Below are 22,145 nucleotides of genomic sequence, written 5' to 3' on the forward strand. Positions count from 1 at the left end.
ACAGGGGGGTTACCTAAGTAAGTGGTAGGGCCAGTTTTCAAATACAGATTGTAAGACTCAGGAGTCCATGCCCTCAACACTCTCCAGAGTACAGTACTCAGTTTGCCTTGGAGAAAGAGACCCATGAGGGGTCACCCTCAAGAGAGGCACTAATCAGGGCTCACAGAGACCCCACATGATGGTGGCCAAAGTGTTCTAACTTGAAATATGGGAAAGACCAGATAGAACTACGACCCCTAGAGAGATGAAAACTGGGATCCAGGTATGCTGGGGCACCCAAATAAATGCCCAAAGCCCTCCAGCTGAGAAGATGGGGTACAGGATGACAGGTCTTAGAGACTAAGCACAGATAATGATGGGGTCCTCCCTTTGAGAGGAGGAAGGAAGAGTCTTAGCAGAGGCACCTATGGAACTCTGGAGTTGCAGTAACATTCAGGGCTGTCCTTAGGTCAAAATTTTGGAGTGAGTAGGAAAACTCACCCTGTGCGGTTGAAGAAAGATAAGGAACTGGAGTAAAACAACCTTTGTTCCTATCTCTGTTTAGCCAACAACTGACTGAGTGGCTTCAATAATTTTTCTTTACATGTATGCACCGCAGTTGCTTAGCCGTTCTCCTATTAATGGACATCTTGGGTTATTTCCTGTTTGGAGCTATTATAAACAAAGCTGCTAGGAGCACTCTTGTACAAGTCCTTTTGTTTTCATTTCTTTTCGGTAAATACAGGAGTGGGACTGCTGGGTAGTGCAGCCAAAGAAACAGTGTACAATTCAGTGGCATTAAGTACATTTATATTGCTGTGCAACTGTTACCACTATCCATCTCCAGAACTTTTTCATCATCCCAAACCGAAAATCAGTACCAATTAACCAATAAACTCTCCATCCCCCTTCCCTCAGCCCCTGGTAACCTTCATTCTACTTTCTGTCTCTACAAGTTTGACTATTCTAGGTACCTCATATAAGTGGAATCACCCAGCATTTATCCTTTTGTGTCTGGCTTATTTCAGGTAGCATAATGTTTTCAAGGTTTATCCATGTTGCAGCATGTGTCAAAATTTCATTCCTCTTCTATTGTATGTATACACCACATTTTTTTATCCATTCATCAGTCAATAGACACTTAGGTTGCTTCCGTCTTTTGGCCATTGTGAATTATGCTGCTATGAAGATGGGTGCACAAATATCTGTTCAAGGTCCTGCTTTCACTTCTCTTGGATATATACCCAAAAGTGGATTGCCACATCATATGGTGATTCTGTTTAATTTTTTGAGGAACCATCATACTGCGTTTCACAACAGCTGCACTGTTTTACACTCCCACCAGTAATGCACAAGGATTCCAATTTGTCCACATCTTTACCAACACTTATTTTCTGTTTGTTTGGGGTTCTTTTTAGTAATAGTCATCCTAACAGGTGTGAAGTACTATCTCATTGTGGTTTTTATCTTCATTTTCTTAATAATTAGTGATGTTGAGCATCTTTTCATGTGCTTATTGACCGTTCGTGTATCCTCTTTGGGTAAATGTCTATTCAAAATCTTTTGCCCAATTTTAATTAAGTTGCTTGTTTTTATGTTGTTGAATTTTATGAGTTCTTTGTATATTCTGAATACTAATCCCTTACTAGATATATTATTTACAAATATTTGACCCATTTCGTGGGTTGCCTTTTCAGTCTCTTGACAGTGTCCTTTGATGCACAAAAGTTTTTAATTTTGATGAAGTTCTATGTTTAGTTTTGTAAGAAAGTGCCAGACCCTTATTTCCAAAGTAGTTTTGCCATTTTATACTCCCACCAGCAATGCTGATCATTCCAAATGCTCTGCATCCTTGTCAACACTTGGTGTTCGCAGTCTTTTTAATTTTAGGCATTCTACTGGGTGTATAATAGTATCTCATTGTAGGTTTAATTTATATATCCCTGATGACTAACGGTGTTGAGCATTTTTTGACGTGCTTGTTGGCTATTTGTGAATCTTTGTGAAATGTTTGTTCAGATCTTTCACCCATCATTTTGTTGTTTTGTTTTTGTCTTTTTTGTTTTTTGGGTTTTGATCATTTTTTAAATTAAGTTGTAGGAGTGGCTGATATTTCTCAGTTTCCTCATCTGTAGGTAGCAGGTATGAATTCCGCCATGACACCTGGGCTACAAGAAATGCCAAGCTTAGCCACCGTCCACACAGCCCTGGACTCATAAGAGCCCACATATGTCCACTCCTGTCCACGGCATGTGAGATCCATGCTAGGAAGAATGAGGGGGATGCCACAGGATGTTGGGGGGTGCGGTAAGAGGGCAGTGGAAGTGTCTAACAAGAGTGATTGGAAGGGAAGTAGCGTTCATGGCCCCTGGCAAAGAGGGAAAAGAAGACCAGCAAGCTAAAGAATATTATCTCCACGGGAGGAAGGAGGGAGGGAAGGGAGGGGGAAGAGCTCACTGGCCCTGGAGCCAGAAAAAAATGGAAATGTAGCAGACATATAAGCCAAACTGAAAGCTCATAGCAGAGCTGGCCTGTGAATGTCTCCCTGAGGACTTTCCACCTGTGAGGTGACAGGGAGACATAAACTTCCCGCTCTATTTGCAGAGAGCCCTGAAAAGCTGACAGTGACCAGCATGCAGTTGCAGGGCATTCTCCTCAGCGGCCCTGCCCTGCCCTGTCCAGTGGGGTCTTAGCTGCAGTTACTGGCTCCATCCCAGGGCCAACAGACAACTGTGATCACATTAGAGAAGTAGTATATTGGAGGGTCAATCCGTTTTATTATTTGATGCCCCGATTTTAGAACCTAACCTTCCCTGAGTTGCAAATCACAACCATAAAGAAATCTTTTAATACAGAGAATTAAGCTTATAAAAGTATATTAGTCAGGAGACAGAAATCATGCCAGTTGTTTAACAAAGAGAATGTAATACAGAGAACTGTTAACTAGGTTTAAAGTTGTTAACTAGTAACTGAAAAGTCAAAAAAAAATCTGCAGTAGCACAGAAGTAGCAACTGCAAGAAGCAGTTATACCCGCTAGGGCTGAGGGAACCAAAGAAGAAGGTGAATTACTAAACCTTGGAAAGTGGAGGACGACTTCTGCAGAATTGAAACTCAGACCTCTGACAGGGCATGCCAGCTTCTGGAACTGGTAACTCTGATGGGGTCACTTTAAAGCTGATTCTGCGAGAACTGGAAAAATTGCAAATTGGATTTAGAAACTGCCAAGGGAAGAAGCCAAGGTGATGAGCCCAGGAGCCACAGGCAGCCAGGAGACAGGAAGCAATCAGGAAAGAGCAAGTCCCCTCTCCTTCCTCCATCCCTGCAGTCTCCCTCTATTACCTCCACTTTGCAGGGGTAACAGAACCAGCTGGCAAAGCATAAATGGAGTTTGCAGAATCCCAACCCCTGCATTATGATGCAGAGTATAGAAAGTGAGTTTGGAGCTGAGAGACAGTAGCTTAATAATTGGTTAATACATTAGAAAAACATATAAAAACATCTAACTCTTGCCTGTATAAAACTTTTAAATAATAATCTAAACAATATCAACATAGAAGTTGCCAGTAGGGAGTTCCAGCAGGAAGTTAAATCTTGCCCAGATTCTTTTGTCCTTGACTTGTTCTAGGGGTCGATACAGATGCTTATTAACAGTACACATTAGAAATTACAAGTTTACAGACATGCATGTACTTAAAAAATAACCACTAGGACTTTCCTGGTGGTGCAGTGGTTAAGAATGCACCTGCCAATGCAGGGGACATGGGTTCAATCCCTGGTCAGGGGAGATCCCACATGCCGCAGAGCAACTAAGCCCGTGCACCACAACTACTGAGCCTGCTCTCTAGAGCCTGCGAACAGCAACTATTGAGCCCGCGCGCTCTGGGGCCCTTGTGCCGCAACTACTGAGCCCGTGTGCTGCAACTACTGAAGCCTGTGCACCTACAGCCCATGCTCCACAACAAGAGAAGCCACCACAATGAGAAGCCCGCGCATCGCAATGAAGAGTAGCCCTTGCTCACCACAGCTAGAGAAAGCCCATGCACAGCAACGAAGACCCAGCACAGGCAAAAATAAATAAAATTAAAAATAAATTTTAATATATATATATATATATATATATATATATATATATGGCTTCCCTGGTGGCGCAGTGGTTGAGAGTCCGCCTGCCAATGCAGGGAACACGGGTTCGTGCCCCGGTCCGGGAAGATCCCACATGCCGCGGAGCAGCTGGGCCCGTGAGCCATGGCCGCTGAGCCTGCGCGTCCGGAGCCTGTGCTCTGCAACAGGAGAGGCCACAACAGTGAGAGGCCCGCGTACCGCAAAATAAATAAATAAATAAATAATAACCACTAGACACATAGGACTAGAAGGTAGAGGGGGGAATGGGTCAAAGAAAACTTAGTCAAAAGTCAGGTGTAGTAGACATGCTTCACTACCTTCCAAGCATCATTTCCCACCTCCCAGTCATGAGCCAGAGTTTTATGTGAATATCCCACCCCACTCGCATGGCCACAGGCTTTGGGGGAAGCCAACTCTGCCTCCAGTTTCAAGCACAAATCTTAATTTGAATAAATCAATCAGAATATCTCTCCCTTCACTCCAGTAATTGGTTCAGGTTGGGGCATGTGAAACTTGTATTGCCAGTAAACACACCTGGTTCTCACTTGGGGGCAATTTTGCCCCCCCAGGGACATTTGGCAATGTCTGGAGACATTTTTGGTTGTCCCAACTCGGGGAGAGATACTGGCATCTAGTGGGGAGAAGCCATGAATGTGCTAAACATCCTACAATGCAAAGGACAGCCCCCTACAAAAATTATCCACCCAAAATGTCAGTGGTGCCAAGGTTGAGAACCCCTCATCTAAAAGAAAAACTATGGATAGTTTCCATCTCTTGACCCCTCAGGGAATCAGCCTTGGGATGAAGCTGATGCTGCAGTTAGCAGATCTGAGGAACAGAAAGAACCAGGGTCTATTATGACACCAGTAGTTCACAAGCTCATTCTTCCTCTGCATATCCAGTTATATAAGTCTTTAACTTTCTCTTGGTTAAGCCATTGTTTAACTGGGGCCTCTGTCATTTGCACCCATGAGCAACTTGATAAACTAGAAAAGAGATGATTTATGTAACACAGCAGGTTAGGCTAACAGAAACCTTTAGAACTACATTCTAAGCAGAGAATACACATTCACAAAAATTGACCATAGACTAAGCTGCAAAGGAAATCTTAACACATCCCCACCCAAAAATAATACACAGACCATCTTCACTCACCACAATGCAATAAAATTAGAAACAATAAACAAAACAAAATGACAGCTGAACAAAAATCAAAACAAAAAAACCCCCTCAAACCAACCATATGTCTAGAAAATTTAAAACAGACTTGTCAATAATACAAGATAAAGAGATAGCAGGGCCAGAACCCAGATTTCCAAATAACCAGTACGGTTCATGACCTAGCCGTTTTGTTCATGTTTGTTCTTAAACATTTGCTTAATTATATGAAAGGGAGGGAAAGCGGGACAGAGAGACAGACAGAGACAGACCAAGGTGAGCTGGGATAGGGATCGGCTGGAGAAACTAGTTCTGTCCGTTGACAGATTGAAGAGATCAGACTGTTAGCAGCCAGACTCAGCGAAGCCTGGAAGTATCTAGTGGCTTTAGTGACCTGGGCAGGCAACCACCATCCAGGGGAGAGCAGAGCCAGGCACCAGCGACCAGGACAGGCTCTGATGAGCTTTGGTCCTCGGGCAGCGACTGCTTCTTGCCCCACGTTGCACATGAGCTCCTGTGTGCAGAGAGGAGAGCTGGCTGCTGTGAGCTGGTAAGAGCCAGAAACTAGAAGGAACCCATGGGTCAATAACTGGAAGGAGTCCGGGTGGCTGTGAGTAAACAATGCCAGCACACCCAGAGAGAATTCGAATTGTTGACTTTCTGAACACTGGAGTCAGATGGTGCCCAGCATCTTTTCATATGTCTCTTGGCCATCTGTATGTCTTCTTTGGAGAAATGTCTATTTAGGTCTTCTGCCCATTTTTGGATTGGGTTGTTTGTTTTGATGATCTTAAGCTGCATGAGCTGTTTGTAAATTTTGGAGACGGTTAGCAGGGTGGAAGGGTGGGGGGCAGGGATAGTTAGGGAGTTTGGGATTGACATGTACACACTGCTATATTTAAAATGGATAACCAAATAACCCAATCAAAAAGTGGGGGGAAGATCTAAATAGACATTTCTCCAAAGAAGACATACAGATGGCCAACAAACACATGAAAAGATGCTCAACATCTCTAATTATTAGAGAAATACAAATCAAAACTGCAATGAGGTACCACCTCACACTGGTCAGAATGGCCATCATCAAAAAATCTACAGGGCTGGGCTTCCCTGGTGGCGCAGTGGTTGAGAGTCCGCCTGCCAATGCGGGGGACACGGGTTCGTGCCCCGGTCCAGGAGGATCCCACATGCCGCGGAGCGGCTGGGCCCGTGAGCCATGGCCGCTGAGCCTGTGCGTCCGGAGCCTGTGCTCCGCAACGGGAGAGGCCCGCGTACCGCAAAAAAAAAAAAAATCTATAAACACTGGAGAGGGTGTGGAGAAAAGGGAACCTTCCTACACTGTTGGTGGGAATGTAAATTGGTACAGCCACTGTGGAGAACAGTAGGGAGGTTCCTTAAAAAACTAAAAATAGAGCTACCATATGCCCCAGTAATCCCACACCTAGGCAAATATCTGGAGAAAACCATAATTCGAAAAGATGCATGCACCTGATGTTCATTGCAGCACTATTTACAATAGCCAGGTCATGGAAGCAACCTAAATGTCCATCGACAGAGGAACGGATAAAGAAAATGTGGTAGATGTATACAATGGAATATTAGCCATAAAAAGGAACAAAGTAGTGCCATTTGCAGAGACGTGGATGGACCTAGAGATTGTCATACAGAGTGAAATAAGTCAGAAAGAGAAAAACAAAGATCGTATAATATTGCATTTGTGGAATCTAGAAAAGTGGTACAGATGAACTTATTGGCAAAGGAGAAATAGAGTCACAGATGTAGAGAACAAACTTATGGTTATCAAGGGGGGAAGGTGGAGGGGTGGGACAAATTGGGAGATTGGGATTGACATATACACACTATTACGTATAAAACAGATAACTAATGAGAACCTATTGTTTAGCACAGGGAACCCTACTCAATGATCTGTGGTGACCTAAATGGGAAGGAAATCTAAAAAAGAGTGGGTATATGTATATGTATAACTGATTCACTTTGCTATACAGCAGAAACTAACACAACATTGTAAAGCAACTATACTCCAATAAAAATTAATTTAAAAAAATGAAAATAAAATGGATAACCAACAAGGACCTACTGTATAGCACAGGGAACTCTGCTCAATATTATGCAACAACCTAAACGGGAAAAGAATTTAAAAAAGAAGAGATACATGTATATGTGTAGCTGAATCGCTTTGCTGTACACCTGAAACTAACACAACATTGTTAATCAACTATACTCCAATATAAAATAAAAAGTTTAAAAAAATAAAAAGTAAAATGCAGGGTAACTGTCATTCTTTTCTTTGAACTACATATCAGAACATCTATTGGGCTGAAATCATGGAGGTTTTTTTTTTCCTTGTAGTGGGAATTCATTCATGCCTTTATCCACCCACCCACCCATCCATCCATTTAACAAACATCCAATCATCTCCTCTGATTACTTGTAGATGAGAAAGACAAAGAATATGGTTTGAGTTATTTTGGTGCCAAACAAGATTCTAGAAAGAAATGCTCAGAAAAAAAAAAAAAAAAACTAAATAAATAACTAAAAAGAAAAAGGAGGGAGAAGAGGGGGGAGGGGAGGGGTACGTGGAGAGGAAACAGGAGGATCCCAGCAGGGGAGGGCAGGAGTCTTGTTTGCTATCAGACTGGGGTTTTTTTGTTTTTGTTTTTGTTTTCCAAGCTAAAAAATTTATTTTTTCAGAAAAATATATATTTATTACAGAAAATTTAGAAAATACAGATAAGCAGAAATATGAAGAAATCATAACTCAAAGATGACTTGCCAAAATTTTGGCACTTCCAGATTTTTTTCTATGAAAAAATATCTTTAATTCAAACTGCAAGTATTATCTTCAAATACAGTTTTTACTTAATAAAAGTAATTCGTCTGACTGGGTTTTGATTTGCACAAGGAGCCCCTGTGTCTGAGGGTGCTGAGAAAACCCGCCCACCCCAGACAGCAGGGAGTGGCCAAGATGGGATGGGGGACAGGAGTCGGAGGAGTTTCGAGTTTCTTAAGCTCTACAGTCTGGATGCTGGTGTCTGAGCTATGTTCCTTCTCCCCCACCCTCACCTCCCTCCTCTAACACACAGGCGCAATCTTCCTAAGAATTCTGAGTCGGGAAGAAAGCAGGTGTCCAATCGTCCTTCCCCCTCCTCCGCACCCACACAGGCAAGCATCGGGTCTCCCTGCGCCCCGAGGGTCCCGGGTTAGCGCCTCTCACCCCAGGCTGGAATCGTTAGCCCATTAGGTTTGTCCGCCCTCCGCACCCCGGATCCCAGATTCCTGAGGTCCGAGTGCCCGGTTCTTCATCTGTAAAACTCCTCATAAATTGTGGTGTGACTTGAATATGCCCCCAAGACACGAAAGGAGCTGAGAACAGTGCCAGGCACCTTGTCGGTGCTCTGCCCGCCACCTGCGAACGTAGGTGAGTGGACGGCGCCCCCCAGCCCGGCGCAGCGAGTACCTGTCTTGCGTCCGGGGCTCCCAGCATTGCGCCCCCCGCTGCTCCTCCTGTCCTCTCCCGACCCAGGCACAGGTAGAGCCGAGAAAGCAGCCCCCAAGAAATCTGCGGACCCTGGCCCGACCTCTGTCCTCGTGAAAGGATAGGGGACTAACATCAATCGGGGCCTATGGTGGCCGCTATGCAACCCCGAGATGGCTGTGTAGACATTCCCAGTTTTCAGATGAGGAAACTGAGGCCCCAACCCAGTGCCAGCACGCCTGTATTCAGGCGCTCTGGTTTACAAACCCGCCTTCTCCCCCTTATAGGATTTCTTTGGGGTTTCTCTGGGGCCCAGGCGGAAAGTCTGGGGACAAGGGATCAGGAAGTTTCTCGATCCTGTGACTTACGCCCGGATCGGGCGCCCTACTCCGGCGCGGGTGGGCGGGGCGCCCAGACTGCGCTGCGAGGCTGGGCCAGGCGGCGCGGAGCGCGCGGGGGCTCCAGACCAAAGTCCGAGAGGGGCCACAGCGCGTCACGGATGGTTGCCCCGCCCTTTGACCCTCGGGATGCTGATTAACCAGGCGGCCAATAGGCGGTCGGGCAGAGGCGCGCCCCTCCGACGGCGCGGAACACACGGCTCTGGAGCGCGGCTCCTGGGGGACCATGGAGAGCCCCGTGAGAGTGAAGGCTTGGGTGCAGGAGAACCGCGCCTCCTTCCTGCCCCCGGTCTGCAACCAGCTCCTGTGAGTCCCACGCACGCCCCCACCCTCCTGCCCTCTGTCCTCACCCCCTTCTCCTCCATCTGCACCCCTCAACCTCCAGCTCGGAGTTCGTCAACCCAGAAGCTTGCAGAAAGGGGGATGCCATTCTCGTGATGTTGAGGGAAGGGTGAGGACGGGCTATTCCGGGTTTCACCACCTTCGTCTGTTCCTCTTTCTGGTGACTGCGTGCTGCCTTGACGTCTGAGGATGGCTGGGTGACGGAGACTAAAGAGATGCCGATGCCAGACGGCAGCCCTGTCCCCCAGGGCTGAGAAACAGCGCTCCAAACCCCACTGAAATTGGGGGGTGGGGAGGATACCCCAGAATCAATTGTAGAACGGAGGCCTGGGGACAGCCCAGTCGTACACGCACACTCCGTTCAGGAAGCTGCAGGCAGAGGGCGAAGTCAGAGGGTCAACTTCTGCGGGAGGATCTCCACTTGGTGCTCTTCCCAGGCCCCACTTTGCAGCTGGGCGCTCACAGACCCCCACCAGGCCCTCCCTGGCCACCTCTGCCCCAGCACCCAACAGGGCTGACCGTCTTCCTCCGGCAGACCTCTGAGGCCCTCCCCTGTGGACCCTTCACCTCCTTCCCCCTCATTCGCCTGGGTGGCCCTGCCTCGTGTGCGCCCCAGCTCCGGGTTCACAGTCCTGAGTTTGCTGGGTTCGCTTAACATCTCCAGCAGGGCGGCTCCTCAAACCACACAGCTCCAATCACTAACACCTTGACAAGCCCGAGACTGCCAAGTGTTTTCACATCCTCTCATTTAATTCTCCAGTAGCCCCATGAGGTGGGATTTTTTTTTCATATCTTTATTGGAGTATAATCGCTTTACAAGGTTGTGTTAGTTTCTGGTTGTACAACCACGAGCTGGTTCAGGACCTCTCCCCTCTCATCCACTGCAGGCACCAGAAGCAGCTCAAAATCATGTTCGTCGGGGGTCCCAACACCAGGAAGGACTACCACATCGAGGAGGGTGAGGAGGTAGGCCGCAGACTGCCCCCCTCCCCCCCAACCCCGCACCGACCCAGCCCGGGGGGAGGGGACACTTCCCCTGCCAGGGCCAGAGCCTGTGGATGAGAGAGGCGGGTGGTCAGATGACTGATGGGTGAAGGGGGCACAACTGAAACCACAGGGTAAAACTGCTGCCTCGAAGTTGTGGGCATCCAGTGACACCCTTGACAACTCCCGGGAAAGAGTCCAGCCTCTGCGGGTGTGAGAGGCTCCAGCTGTTGGGCATCAGCCCCCAGACACAGAGGCCGTCCATGCTCCGGGGGAGGATGCCCTGGCCCCCTCGCCCCCAAACCTGAATAATGCAAGATTGGCCTCCAAAGTGAGGCCCCCTCCTTATCTAGAGGGCACAAGACACATCAGGTGCTAAGAGCGATTTGATGGAGGGGTGGGCAGGTGGGAGGGGGAATTTGTACTAAATACCCTTCTGTACCTTGAATTTTGAACTGTATTTCTGTGCTATCAACCCCTAAGTAAACAAACAAAAGTAAACTCAAAGAAAAAAGATGGGCCCCCTTGAGAGACACAGATGGGTTCCCAGCTATCAGAATCTCTGGTGGCAAAGGTTCAGTATGGGGGGCCTGATGCTGGGGTTCAAGGTCCGGGATTCAGCTTGGTCACCAGCCTCCACCCCCCACCACTGGTGTCTCAGCCGCAGCCGGGGACTGGAGGGGACATAGGAGAATCACTCGCTTAACAAGCATTTGCCGAGCACCTAAGGCGTGGGTGAGGGCAGAGCGGGGAGGACCCTGGGCCAGCCAACCCCTCGCCTCTTCCCGTCCTAGGCCCCGCCCCTCTCCCGCCACCCACTTCTCACAACACACCTCACTGGAGGCCGTTTTCCTCTGGAAAACGTCAGCAGGAAAATCAAAACTACAGAGAGAAGATGGGATTGGATTGGGAGTGGCCCCAGTGGGGGAGATGAGGCCGGTCACAGGGTCTTTCCTGCCTGCCTCAGTCAGCCTCAGGACCCCCATCTTGTCTTCCAGAGGCTTCCACCCTGTGAGCCCAGGTCTCAGTGCCCGCCTCTCCCGTCTCCCCCCCTCCTTCCTCCCCTTCTTGCCCCCTACCACCTCTGTCCCAGCCCCACCTCAAGGTCTCCCCAAGTGGATGGGTATCCACTTAGGGGCCCACACCAAACCCTGACTCAGCTGGGTCGCTGGCGGGTGAGGAGGGCTGGCTTGAGCAGGTGTCCCCACTCTGGAGGGACCCTCAGGTGGTTGGGAGGAATTTGGGAATTCCCCTCAATCTGTGATGGCTTGGTCCTACCTGCGGTGGGGGAGGCCCTGGCAGCCACAGGGCTGAGGGTCAACATCCTCTCTGTCCCTGCCTGTCCTTGAATCTGAGGAGAGTCCAGGGGCCAGGCTCCTCCCTGGTGAGGGAAGGGAGTCACTGAGCCAAATTCTCCTCCTGGCTGAACTGAGGCCTCTGCAACAGCCTTTCAGGTGCCCGGGCTCTACCCACCACACACACTCCAGTTACCTGACTCCTTCCCTTGGGGCGCACAGGTGCGAGGGAGCCTGGGCTGGGAGTCAGCTGGAACTGGAGTCTGCCTCTTACCGACCATGTGATTTGGCAGGGCCCATCACATCACCTCTCTGAGACTGTTTCCTCGCAGCTCACGGGGCACACCGGCCCCTGGCTGGTGGAAGGCTGCAGTGTGGGTAGGGTATGTGCACAGAGCCTGGCACAGGGTTTAGGTGCTTAATACACATGGGTTCTCTGCACCCTCAGCCCCTCTCTGCCCTCGCCTGCCTGTAAGGCCTTTCCAGGCTGCGGAGGCCAGATTCGATTCAACAGCCAGTACAGTTCATCTTCTAGTTAGCCACAGGCCCCAAACATCCTTTACTTCCAAACAGAGCATCATTCCTTTTGGATTGCCCGTGGCTGTTCAGGATTTTCTGCTGTTCAGGATCTGCACCTCTGCTCCAGGCTAGGCCTGTCCCTCATCACAGGACAGGCCTCTAAAATTCCACTTTCTAAGATTTCTTTCTAAGTTGTTTAATGGCCACTAACACCTTGTAGCCTGCCCAGAAAGGGCTTGACTTTGGCCCAGACCATCGCTCCAGCCCTGCCGCCCACTCCAGCTTTCCCTGATATTTGTGGGGCCTAAGGGGTATGGCCCCCTCCCTAGAATTCTGTAGGCCTTTCCTCCTCTCCCCATAACCATGGAAGGACACCTCCCACATCTACAAACACATAGGGGCTTCCTCCCAGCTGAGGAGGGTTTGGGGGGAGTTTGCAGAATTGCTCCCTAGAAGAGCCTGATAAGTTTTTTCTTATTTGTTTTAAATAACTTGCATGAATTATTTTTAATAATAAAAGTAAATACTGTTTATTGTAGAAAACGTGCAGAATATAGGAAAGACAAACGTAAATGTATACCTCATTCATAATCCCACCACTCAGGGATGCCATGGTGAACACTGCCTGGATTATACATGTATGGCTACATAATTAGAAACCTGCTGGGTGTAGCTCTGAATCTTGCTTTCATATGATAACTTTAGTATTTTCCCATTTTATTAACAGTTATTCAGAGACATCGCTTTTAATGGCTGCATAATGTTCTCTATTTTGTCTCTATCATAAAATAGTGCCATTTCCCCTACTGCTATTATTAGCATTATTTTTGCTATCCCTTCCATCACTAATATTAATAGCTAGTAATAGCTAATATTAATAACTATGTGCTGGGTACCTTTGTGTACAGCATCCTGGGCACACTTCACAGCAACATTCTGAGTAGATACTGTCATTTTATAAATGAGGAAACGAGGCACAGAAAGGCTAACTGAATTGGCCAAAAGTACACGGTGACCTGGCCGAGCTGAGGGCCAGGTGACACTGGATGCTATGCCTTTAATTACCATGTGCTGTGATAAAACAGCCATGTACGTCGGCCATGAGGCACGTGCATTTCTTAAGATTTTTTTTTTATGTGGACCATTTTTTTTAAAGTCTTTATTGAATTTGTTACAATATTGCTTCTGTTTTTATGTTTTGGTTTTTTGGCCGCAAGGCATGTGGGATCTTAGCTCCCTGACCAGGGATCGAACCCCCGCACTCCCTGCATTGGAAGGCAAAGTCTTAACCACTGGACCGCCAGGGAAGTTCCGAGCCAGGTGCATTTCTGATTCACTGCAGCCACTTTCCTAGAGATGGAATGACTAGGACAAGCTGTAAGGTGGCCAACTGTCCTGGTTTTCCCTGGACTTTGACGGTTTCAGCGTGGAAGGTCCTGCATCCCTAGAAACCCTTACAGGGGTGTGAGCTGTGAAGGCTCTTCCTGCCCTTTGCCACATTGCCCTTCAGAGGGGTTGTGTCAGCTTGTCCTCATGTCAGACTGTAAAGCCACATTTCTCTAGTTTCCCTGAGCTCACTTGATTTCTTTTAGTAGACTCTGGGACAAGAACCTCTACCTCCTCTAACTCCTTACACGATAGTAATAATTATTATTAATAACACCCCTTCAGCTATTGGCTGGGGCTCTTAACACCCGTGCAATGTGTGACTGGTAAAGAGAAAATGTGTCTTCCTCCTCCTCCTCCCAGTGCCATGGGTAATCTCAGTAAACACATTAATTAGGGACTTAGGATGGAATAAGAAAATGCGGTAGGAGCCCTGTGGCACCCGCTCCCCGCCCCAGGGAGACAGCAGGGGGCGAGTGCTTCCATCCCCAGAGCCCCCAACTCATCCCAGCTTCCAGCATCAAGTCCACCATTTACATGGCCATTTATGTGTCCAGTCGACCTCCAGAGGGATTTGGACCAGCATAGCCCCATTCCAGGGCATCACTGTGGCCAGAGGAGCTAGCACTGGCTCCAGAGCTACACTCAGACTCAGGTCCAAACTGCTGCTCCAGGACTAACTGTGTGACCTTAGGCAAGTTGCTTCACTCTCTGAGCCTCAGTTTCCCTTTTTTCTTTTCTGCAGAATGGGGCTAATAATATTTTTGGAGGTTGTCACAAAGATTTCTGATAATGTACAGGCATACCTAAGAGATATGGCAGGTTCGGTTCCAGACCACTGAAAGAGAGCAAATATTGCAATAAAGTGAGTCACATGAATTTTTTGGTTTCCCACTACATGTAAAAGTTATGTTTACACTGTACTGTAGTCTATTAAGTGTGCAATAGCATTATGTCTAAAAAAACAGTATACATACCTTAACTTAGAAATAGTACTGTTGGGAAAATGGCACCAATAGATTTGCTCAATGCAGGGTTGCCACAAACCTTCAATTAAAAAAAAAAACGCAGTATCTGGGAAGCGCAATAAAGCGCAGCTCAATAAAACACAGCCTGTCCGATTAGGAAAGTGCTTGCCCAGCCCCTAGGATGCAGCAAATGGGTAGTTCTCCTTACCTGGCTGATGGGTCCCTGAATTGTCTGCTAAGCATCTCAGCCAGCCTCCTGCCCTCAAGCCAGACACCAACTGTTACGTCCTGGGTACTTTGGTCATCACTTTAATGTCAAGGTATGATCCTCATGTGTCCCCAGCCCTTTTATCTGTGGCCTGTGTCAGGGGAGGCTGGGGCCTCACGCGAGAGCGACTAAGGTGCTCATGAACCCTGAGGCCTTCAGGAAGTTCCTCAGGTTTCGTGGTCAGAACTCAGGCCAAAGACCTGGAAGAGGGACTGGGGAGGGTCCAAGCCTGTCAGCTGTCCTTTGCCACAGGTGTTTTACCAGCTGGAAGGCGACATGCTTCTCCAAGTCCTGGAGCAAGGGAGACACCGGGATGTGGTCATTCGGCAGGGAGAGGTAAGGCTGGGCCCCAGAACAGGACCCCAGCATGTCCACTCTCCTGGCTTTTGTGGTGGTCTTGTGCTCCCAGCCTCTTCCTGCCCTCCTACCTGCCCAGCCTGCCTCGGCCCCGTCCTCAGGCACTTCCTCCTCAAGGCTGTCCATCTCAGCACAGCCTGACATCTCCTCTAGTTCCCGGGTGGAGGCTTGGAAGAGAGGGGGCTGGGCTGGACTGTGGTCAGCTGGGGAGGCCTGGGACGCTGCAGCACTGAGGCCTCCGTGGGGGGCTGGCACCTTGTCCCCACCCCTGCAGATCTTCCTCCTGCCCGCTGGGGTCCCCCACTCTCCACAGAGGTTTGCCAACACTGTGGGGCTGGTGATTGAGCGGAGGAGGCTGAAAACGGAGCTAGATGCACTCAGGTAAATGGGCCTGGTCTGGGTGTCTGGCGCAGAGATGGGAGGGAAGCAGCAGGATCCTAGATAGACCCAAGAAAGCCACTCAGCCACCGAGAGGGTTGGTGGCAATGGAGATCCTGCATTTGCTGGCTGATGGGGAGGGATTGGGGTAGGTGGTAGGGTGGGTCTGGTGATGCTGGGGAGACGGGGTGTTCTCTGGACCGCCTGGGAGCCCATCAGCCTGACACCTTCTGGCTGGGCCCAGAACATGTGGGATCTTAGTTCCCCGACCAGGGATTGAACCCACGCTCCCTGCAGTGGAAGCGTGGAGTCTTAACCACTGGACCGCCAGGGAAGACCCAGAACCTGTGCTTTCTGCACTGAGGTCTGCTGGGGAAGGGCAGGGGGATGGATGCCAAAGTCAAACCCACCTGGCCCAGGGCAGCCTGGAACAGTGCTGCTTCTCCCAGCCTCCCACCCCAGAGCTGAGTCTCTGCCAGTGCGCCCCTCTTCTTGTTTCTCTACCCCAGCTCATTCCACACCCAGCACTGACATTTGAATAACACTTACTATGTGCTGGCCACCTTTTTATGTGTATTTATTCCTTTAACCCTCACAATGGTCCTATCCGGTGGGTACCGTTATGTACTTTACAGATGAAGAAACTGGGCCCAGGGAAGTTGAGTTTGCTAGAAAGTGGCCGAGCTGGCATTATAGAGAAATATGAAGTTAGGGCCGGGACAGCCTAGATGGGGGTGTGAGTAAACACCAAGGAGGGGACGAATATGGGTGCAGAGATGGGTGCTCTGTTTCTATAGCAGATTTCTAGAACAGAGTTCCCATCTTGTTCCATTCAGTCACCCGATTATTATCCTCTGAAAGGAGGACTCAGCCTGTGGTTCAGGGGGACCCAGATTTTTCCAAAAGCTAAGCTATTTTTTAACTAAGAAAATTATAATTTCCCAGCAAGTAACTGAAATCAGAAAACTTTGTTATAATGGACATTTAAAAAATGTCCACATCTTGTGTTATAATGGACATTTTAAAAATTCTTCCCTTTTTTTCTAATTACCAAAGTCATACATGATCAATCTTGAAATCTGGAAAAGTACAAGAAAGCAAAATGAACAAAATTAAAATGACTTGTCAGGTAAAAGGTAAATTTGATAGCATGTGAATGATATCTCAATAAAACAAAATAAAGAGAAAACAAGCAGAAAAAAGTCATCCCGCCAATCAAAGCTAACAAAGCACTTAGACGTCCATCTCATCTTTTTTCTATGCATATCTACACCTTACAACATTGCAGTCTTATTGCAAGCACGGGTTTGAGTTTTGTTTTTTTTTTTACATATCTCTCATGCTATTAAATGCTTTGCAAAAACACCATGTTAATGACTGCTAATCTAATCTACTGCTAATCTACTGCAGAATAGCCTGTTGTAGAAATAGCTGCCTGGCCTTAAATTCGCAAATAGATTGTTGACATGGGGCTTTATATGGGGAGTCTTCAGTGATGGAGAGGACGGCGTCTTCAGTAACACTTTTACAGCAAATTCAATAACAGATTTCATCTGGCTGCTTTTGACCTTTAATAAAAGCCAGGGGCTCAACATTAAAATGCCACTCTGAAGGCAGTTCCTGGAGGGCATCGAGGTCCAGTTATGAGGCTTTCCAGTGGCCAGCTCCATCCCAGGATAGAACGTAGGGTGTCAGGCAGGGTGGATGCACTGTGTGTCTACAAACCATCGCCCATAAGCAGGACCACTTCTCTTTTTCAGGAGGAGCTGAAGAGCAGAGCTGGCCCGGCACTGGGAGCTAAGCTCGGGGATTAGGCATTCAGTCAGTAGATGTGCTGCATACACAGGGCCCTGAGGCCCAGCCCTGGTCTGCCCCGCGCTCCTCAGGCCAGTGGAGCTGCACGCCAGGCCGGGCTGCGGGCCTGGGTGGGCCTCAGGGAGTCTACTAGAGGCTATGTGTACAGGCGTAGGGACCTTCCTCCAGAGAAGAGGCCCAGCGCTTCGCTCCAGTTCTCAGAGCCATCCATGGCCCCGGAAGAAGGACCCCTCATCTGGGGGACGTCTTCAGCACGTTGGTTCCTTAGGGTTCCGTGTGCTCTGACCTAGAGTTGCCAGCACGCTAGGGCCCGGATCAGGCTCAGCCTTAGCTCCCCCTTGGAAAAGCATTTGTCACTGATGCTGTGTTGCTAAGACTGTCTCCAGTCTGCCCTGCTTCTGCCACTTAGAGGCTGTGTAATCCCTGCCAAGTTACCCAGCTTCTCCCCGAACCTCGGAGTTCTATCTACTTTGTAAATGGTCAAGTTTGGGGAACCAGTAAGAGCTATGGGAACGGGGTCGGTAATAGCCCACCCACGTTGGGGCCACACGGGGGCTCCTGGGAGAGCCGAGTGTGGGTGAGCGTGCATCGGCCACTAGGTTGCGCTAACAGGATGAAGCAGGCCGTCAGCTCTGTAGGGCCGGCCTGGGCCCGGCCAATCACAAGCAGAGCCAGGCCCGAGGGAGGCTGCCCTGAGGACGTCCAGGTGGGGAGCTGGGTGCCCACTTTTTGTTCTGGCAGGTACTACGTAGGCGACACCACTGACGTCCTGTTTGAGAAGTGGTTCTACTGCGAGGATCTCGGCACACAGTTGGCCCCCATCATCCAGGAGTGAGCCCCCCAGCCCAGCCCCTGCCCCTCGCTCTTCTGAGGCCCCATGCTCTGGCTGGGGAGAGCAGACCCAGCCCAGCAGTGCTCCTCGGCAGTACCTGCCAGCCTGGAGCCATCAAGTCCAGGATTTAGGGAGAAAGTCTGCCCCTCCCCAGGGTGGAAAGCCCCCTGGGGAGGGGAGGGAAAGGATGGTGGATATACAACAAATTGTGTGAGGGCACCATGAGTGTGTGTGGGCTCCTGCACCCCGGAGTGTATGAGTGTGTGTGTGGTGTGTGAGCGCGCGCGTGTGCGTGTCTCACTAGCCACTACTCTTCCCCCTTTGTGCCTGCAGGTTCCTTAGCTCTGAGCAGCACGGAACAGGAAAACCCAACCCTGGTAAGGCGACTAGGAACCATCTTTCTCCCCTTCCCCCTCCCTCCCTCCCTCCTTTTCCGGAGGAGGGTGGGTCTTGGCTCTGGGTAACCAGGGAGTCTCCTTTTGAGTACTCTGCCCTGTACCCAAGGCACAAGAAGATGGCACCAAATAGTACCCCCCCATGGCTGCTTGGTCCTTGAGCTGGAGCCAGAGCCCATTCCAGCGATTGGGAGCTGGGACCCCTGGGAACTGGGCCCTCTGGGGCGGGGCCGGCGGGGCCAGAGGACGCTGACCACAGCTGTGCTGTGGGTGCAGACCAGCTGCTCAAGGAACCGCCATTCCCCCTGAGCACACGGTCCGTCATGGAGCCCATGTCGCTGGAGGTCTGGCTGGCTGGCCACCGCAAGGAGCTGCATGCTGGCATACCCCTCAGCCTGTTTGGAGACACCTATGAGACCCAGGTAACACAGCCCTGGGCCACACAGGGCATCTGCCCAGCAGCCCCGGGAGATGGGAACTAATTACACATGGACACACACACACACACACACACACACACACACACACATGCCAGTCTTGGAGGTTGTGGACACAAGCATAGGTCTTCTTGTTTCCTCCCTGACTCTGAGAATGATGGCTTTGCTGTGAGTGGAAGCCCATGGAGGTTATGTGGTCCCCAGCAATCTTTCTTTGCCTTCGGAGTAGGGGGTTGCCGCATCCACTGAGAGATTCCTGGAGGTCTGGGGTCATCTCCCTGCCAGGATTTCCTGGGCCTTTGGCCAATCATAGCCTTGGCAGCCAGAAGGGAAAGAGATATTTGGGGGTGAGGGTTGGGTGGAGAGTTGCACAGAGAGAGACCCAAACAAGGCTTGCCTCCTTCCATTCAACATTTATTGAGTGCCTATTATGTTTCAGGCTTTAGTAGGAAAATAAGATAGAGTCACTGTCTCAGAGAGTGTATGGTCTAGTAAATGGAGAAGTTAATCAACAATTGCCACGATCATGTGATACATTCTTTGGTAGAGAAGCTACAGGAAGCCATAGGAGGATAAAGGAAGAACCAAGCTGTGAGGGAAGTCAGGGACGACTTCCTGGAGGAAGTGATATATAGGCTGAGTTTTAAAGCTATTGTAGGAGTTTGCAAAAGGAAGAAAGGGAGATGGAGAGCCCATTCCAGGTGAAGGAGAAGCCTGAGCAAAGGCATGGAGGCTTGAAACAGGCTGACATTGCAAACAGCTGATGTTGGGGAACCAGGACAGGGGAGTGGGGGCAGCAGATACAATTGGTAGATGGCCAAAGTAGCAGGCAGTGCCCACATGCTAGCAGCTCTCCTGGGCTGGGCAAGGTGCAAGGACGAATCCTGGAAACAAGAGAGCTTCACCCAAGTGCTGAAGCGGGGAGCAGGGGGTTGACCAGGCTACAGTGGTGTTTCAGAAAGATCACTGTAGCCTGAGTGAGGACTGGATCAGGAGGGCAAGTGTGGCAACGAGGAGACCTGCCAGGAGGCTCACGTTCACTTGTGCTTTACCGTTTGCCACTGGTACATCCCTTGGAGTTTGAATTAGATACCCCCGTGGAGGGGATGATCACTGGATGCAAACCTGCCCTAAAAGGCCCAGCCAGCCGGGCCCTGAGCTTACACAGGGCTGTGAGAGCTGGCGCGCCCTACCACGCGCCCCCCCACCCCATTCTTTCACACCCCTCCTTCTCCCTGCTTCAGTTCACTCCAGCCAACATCTACTGAGTCCCACTCTGGGCCGCTGGGAGCGTGGCCTGCACAGCAGCTGTGGGTTCCGGCTGATGCAGGTCAGAGCTGCTCGGCCTCCCTCTCGCTCTCATTCATCCCCTCCCGCCTCCCTCCTCCTCCTCCTTAGGCCAGACTCCTAACCTCTCACGAGGAAGGGAGGTGGGCATCCTCTGGGGAGTTCATGCATGTGTGCTACGTGCATCTGCACTGTGCCATGCACACACACATGCCTCGTGTGCCCCTGGTAGGCGTGCCTCCACATGGGTCAGCAGTAGTTGTGTCGTGCATCCGAGGGGCCAGAAATGTAGGTGCATGTGGAGGGCAGGCACGTGTGATCCCCAACAGCAGGTGGCCAGGGGGCCCTGTGGCCTGGGCAGCCTTCCTCTCCAAGGCCAGCTCTCTGCTCCGCACCTGGAAATGAGGCTGTGTTGCGGGCCCCATCCCTGCCCCACGCAGGCCTGGTGTCTCGGGGCCAGGTTCAAGGCCATCTCCCACGTGGGGCAGGATGTGCCGGAAAGCTCCGTGTCACTTCCCCGCAGGTGATGGTCTGTGGACAAGGCAGCAGCGAAGGCCCGAGACAGGACGTGGACGTGTGGCTGTGGCAGTTGGCAAGTGGGCCCGGGGGGGGGGGGGCGGGGGGGGCACAGCCTCCTGCCTGCCTGTGAGGACCAGGCTGCTCCTGGGGTGCCCACAGCCCGGACCGGCTCCCGGGCCTCCTTGCCAAGGCTGACTCAGGGATGCTCGGACAGGTGCCGCGGCTTGACAGCCTCCATTTGTTTCTCCTATTCCTCTTTCCTAGGAGGGCTCCTCGGTGGTGACGATGGAAGGACGGCGCCTGAGCCTGACCCCCGATGACAGCCTCCTGGTGCCAGCTGGGACCGCGTGAGTACCCAGGGAGGATTTACCCCCAACTGTGGGACTGCCCATCTTTCCCTGGGATCCCAGCCTTGTCTGAGCCCCGCCCACCTGCGTCGCCACAGGTATAGCTGGGAACGAGGGCAAGGCTCCACGGCCCTGTCTGTGACTCAGGACCCTGCCCGCAAGAAGCCCCTGGGGTGACTGATCCTCATGCTGCGGGCCCAGAGCTGCCACAGGGTGCCCCCGAGCGCCACCCCTGCCAAGTAACTCTCTCAGCCCCACCGCTTCTACGTGCACTGCTGCCGAGTGACTCAGTGTCTCCTGGGCCGGGTCCTGGACATCACTGTCATCCATCCTCCTCCTGTCCTCTCCAGGATTGCCAGGTTCCTGGGGGCCGTAGCTCCCCTTCACCCCTAACAGCCTTCAGCCCACTGCCCTGCAGGGCTCTGGCGGGCGGACTGCTCCGAGGCCAGGGTCCTCTCCATCCCTCTGTCCACAGGCTCAGCGCAGCACTTGCCTGCTGCCAAGAAGGTCCTTAGTAAAGGCTTCCTGACAGACGGGCACCTACGGGTCTGCACACACACAGCCTGTGATCTTTGCCAGACACCTGGTGCTCCCATGACTGTGTGCGTGTGCAGGGGGGAGGGAGATCTGGAGCACTGGGTGACCGTGGACCTTGTGGAGGGTCTGTGATCGGGTCCCCCTGCTTGTAAAGAAGCCCTCATGCTGTGTGTGTGGCCCCTCCATGCGAGCTCCTATGCCTGTCCTGCGGCACAGCTGACGTCCCTCTGCCTCTTTCTCTTTCTCACTTACTCTTTTTACGTAACTTTAAAATATAGCATCTGTTGAGGTTTCTCTCCCCAGTAACTGAAGTGACTTGTGCTCA

At 50.6% G+C, this 22,145-nt stretch overlaps 1 protein-coding gene across 2 annotated transcripts; it reads left to right on the plus strand.

Annotated features, from left to right (window-relative positions):
• Nucleotides 1-9,203: 9,203 nt before the first annotated feature.
• HAAO (3-hydroxyanthranilate 3,4-dioxygenase) lies at nucleotides 9,204-22,126 on the plus strand. Of its 2 annotated transcripts, XM_089923237.1 has the most exons (12): nucleotides 9,204-9,460; nucleotides 10,384-10,462; nucleotides 10,893-10,901; nucleotides 11,275-11,415; nucleotides 15,169-15,252; nucleotides 15,548-15,654; nucleotides 18,208-18,297; nucleotides 18,632-18,675; nucleotides 18,970-19,115; nucleotides 20,941-21,009; nucleotides 21,201-21,283; nucleotides 21,382-22,126. In XM_089923237.1, exons 1-12 carry the CDS (start codon nucleotides 9,381-9,383, stop codon nucleotides 21,458-21,460), a joined length of 1,011 nt encoding a protein of 336 aa, XP_089779363.1. In that variant the 5' UTR covers nucleotides 9,204-9,380; the 3' UTR covers nucleotides 21,461-22,126. The 2 variants fall into 2 exon arrangements, with proteins under 2 accessions (XP_089779363.1, XP_022429671.1); XM_022573963.3 differs by lacking the exons at nucleotides 10,893-10,901; nucleotides 11,275-11,415 and having other exon boundaries at nucleotides 9,209-9,460.
• The last annotated feature ends 19 nt before the right edge of the window (nucleotides 22,127-22,145 follow it).

The sequence above is a fragment of the Delphinapterus leucas genome, chromosome 13, assembly GCF_059928025.1.
Source record: "Delphinapterus leucas isolate spDelLeu-1000000601 "Yukka" chromosome 13, BTC_Dleu_Yukka2, whole genome shotgun sequence".
Classification (NCBI taxonomy): Eukaryota; Metazoa; Chordata; class Mammalia; order Artiodactyla; family Monodontidae; genus Delphinapterus; species Delphinapterus leucas.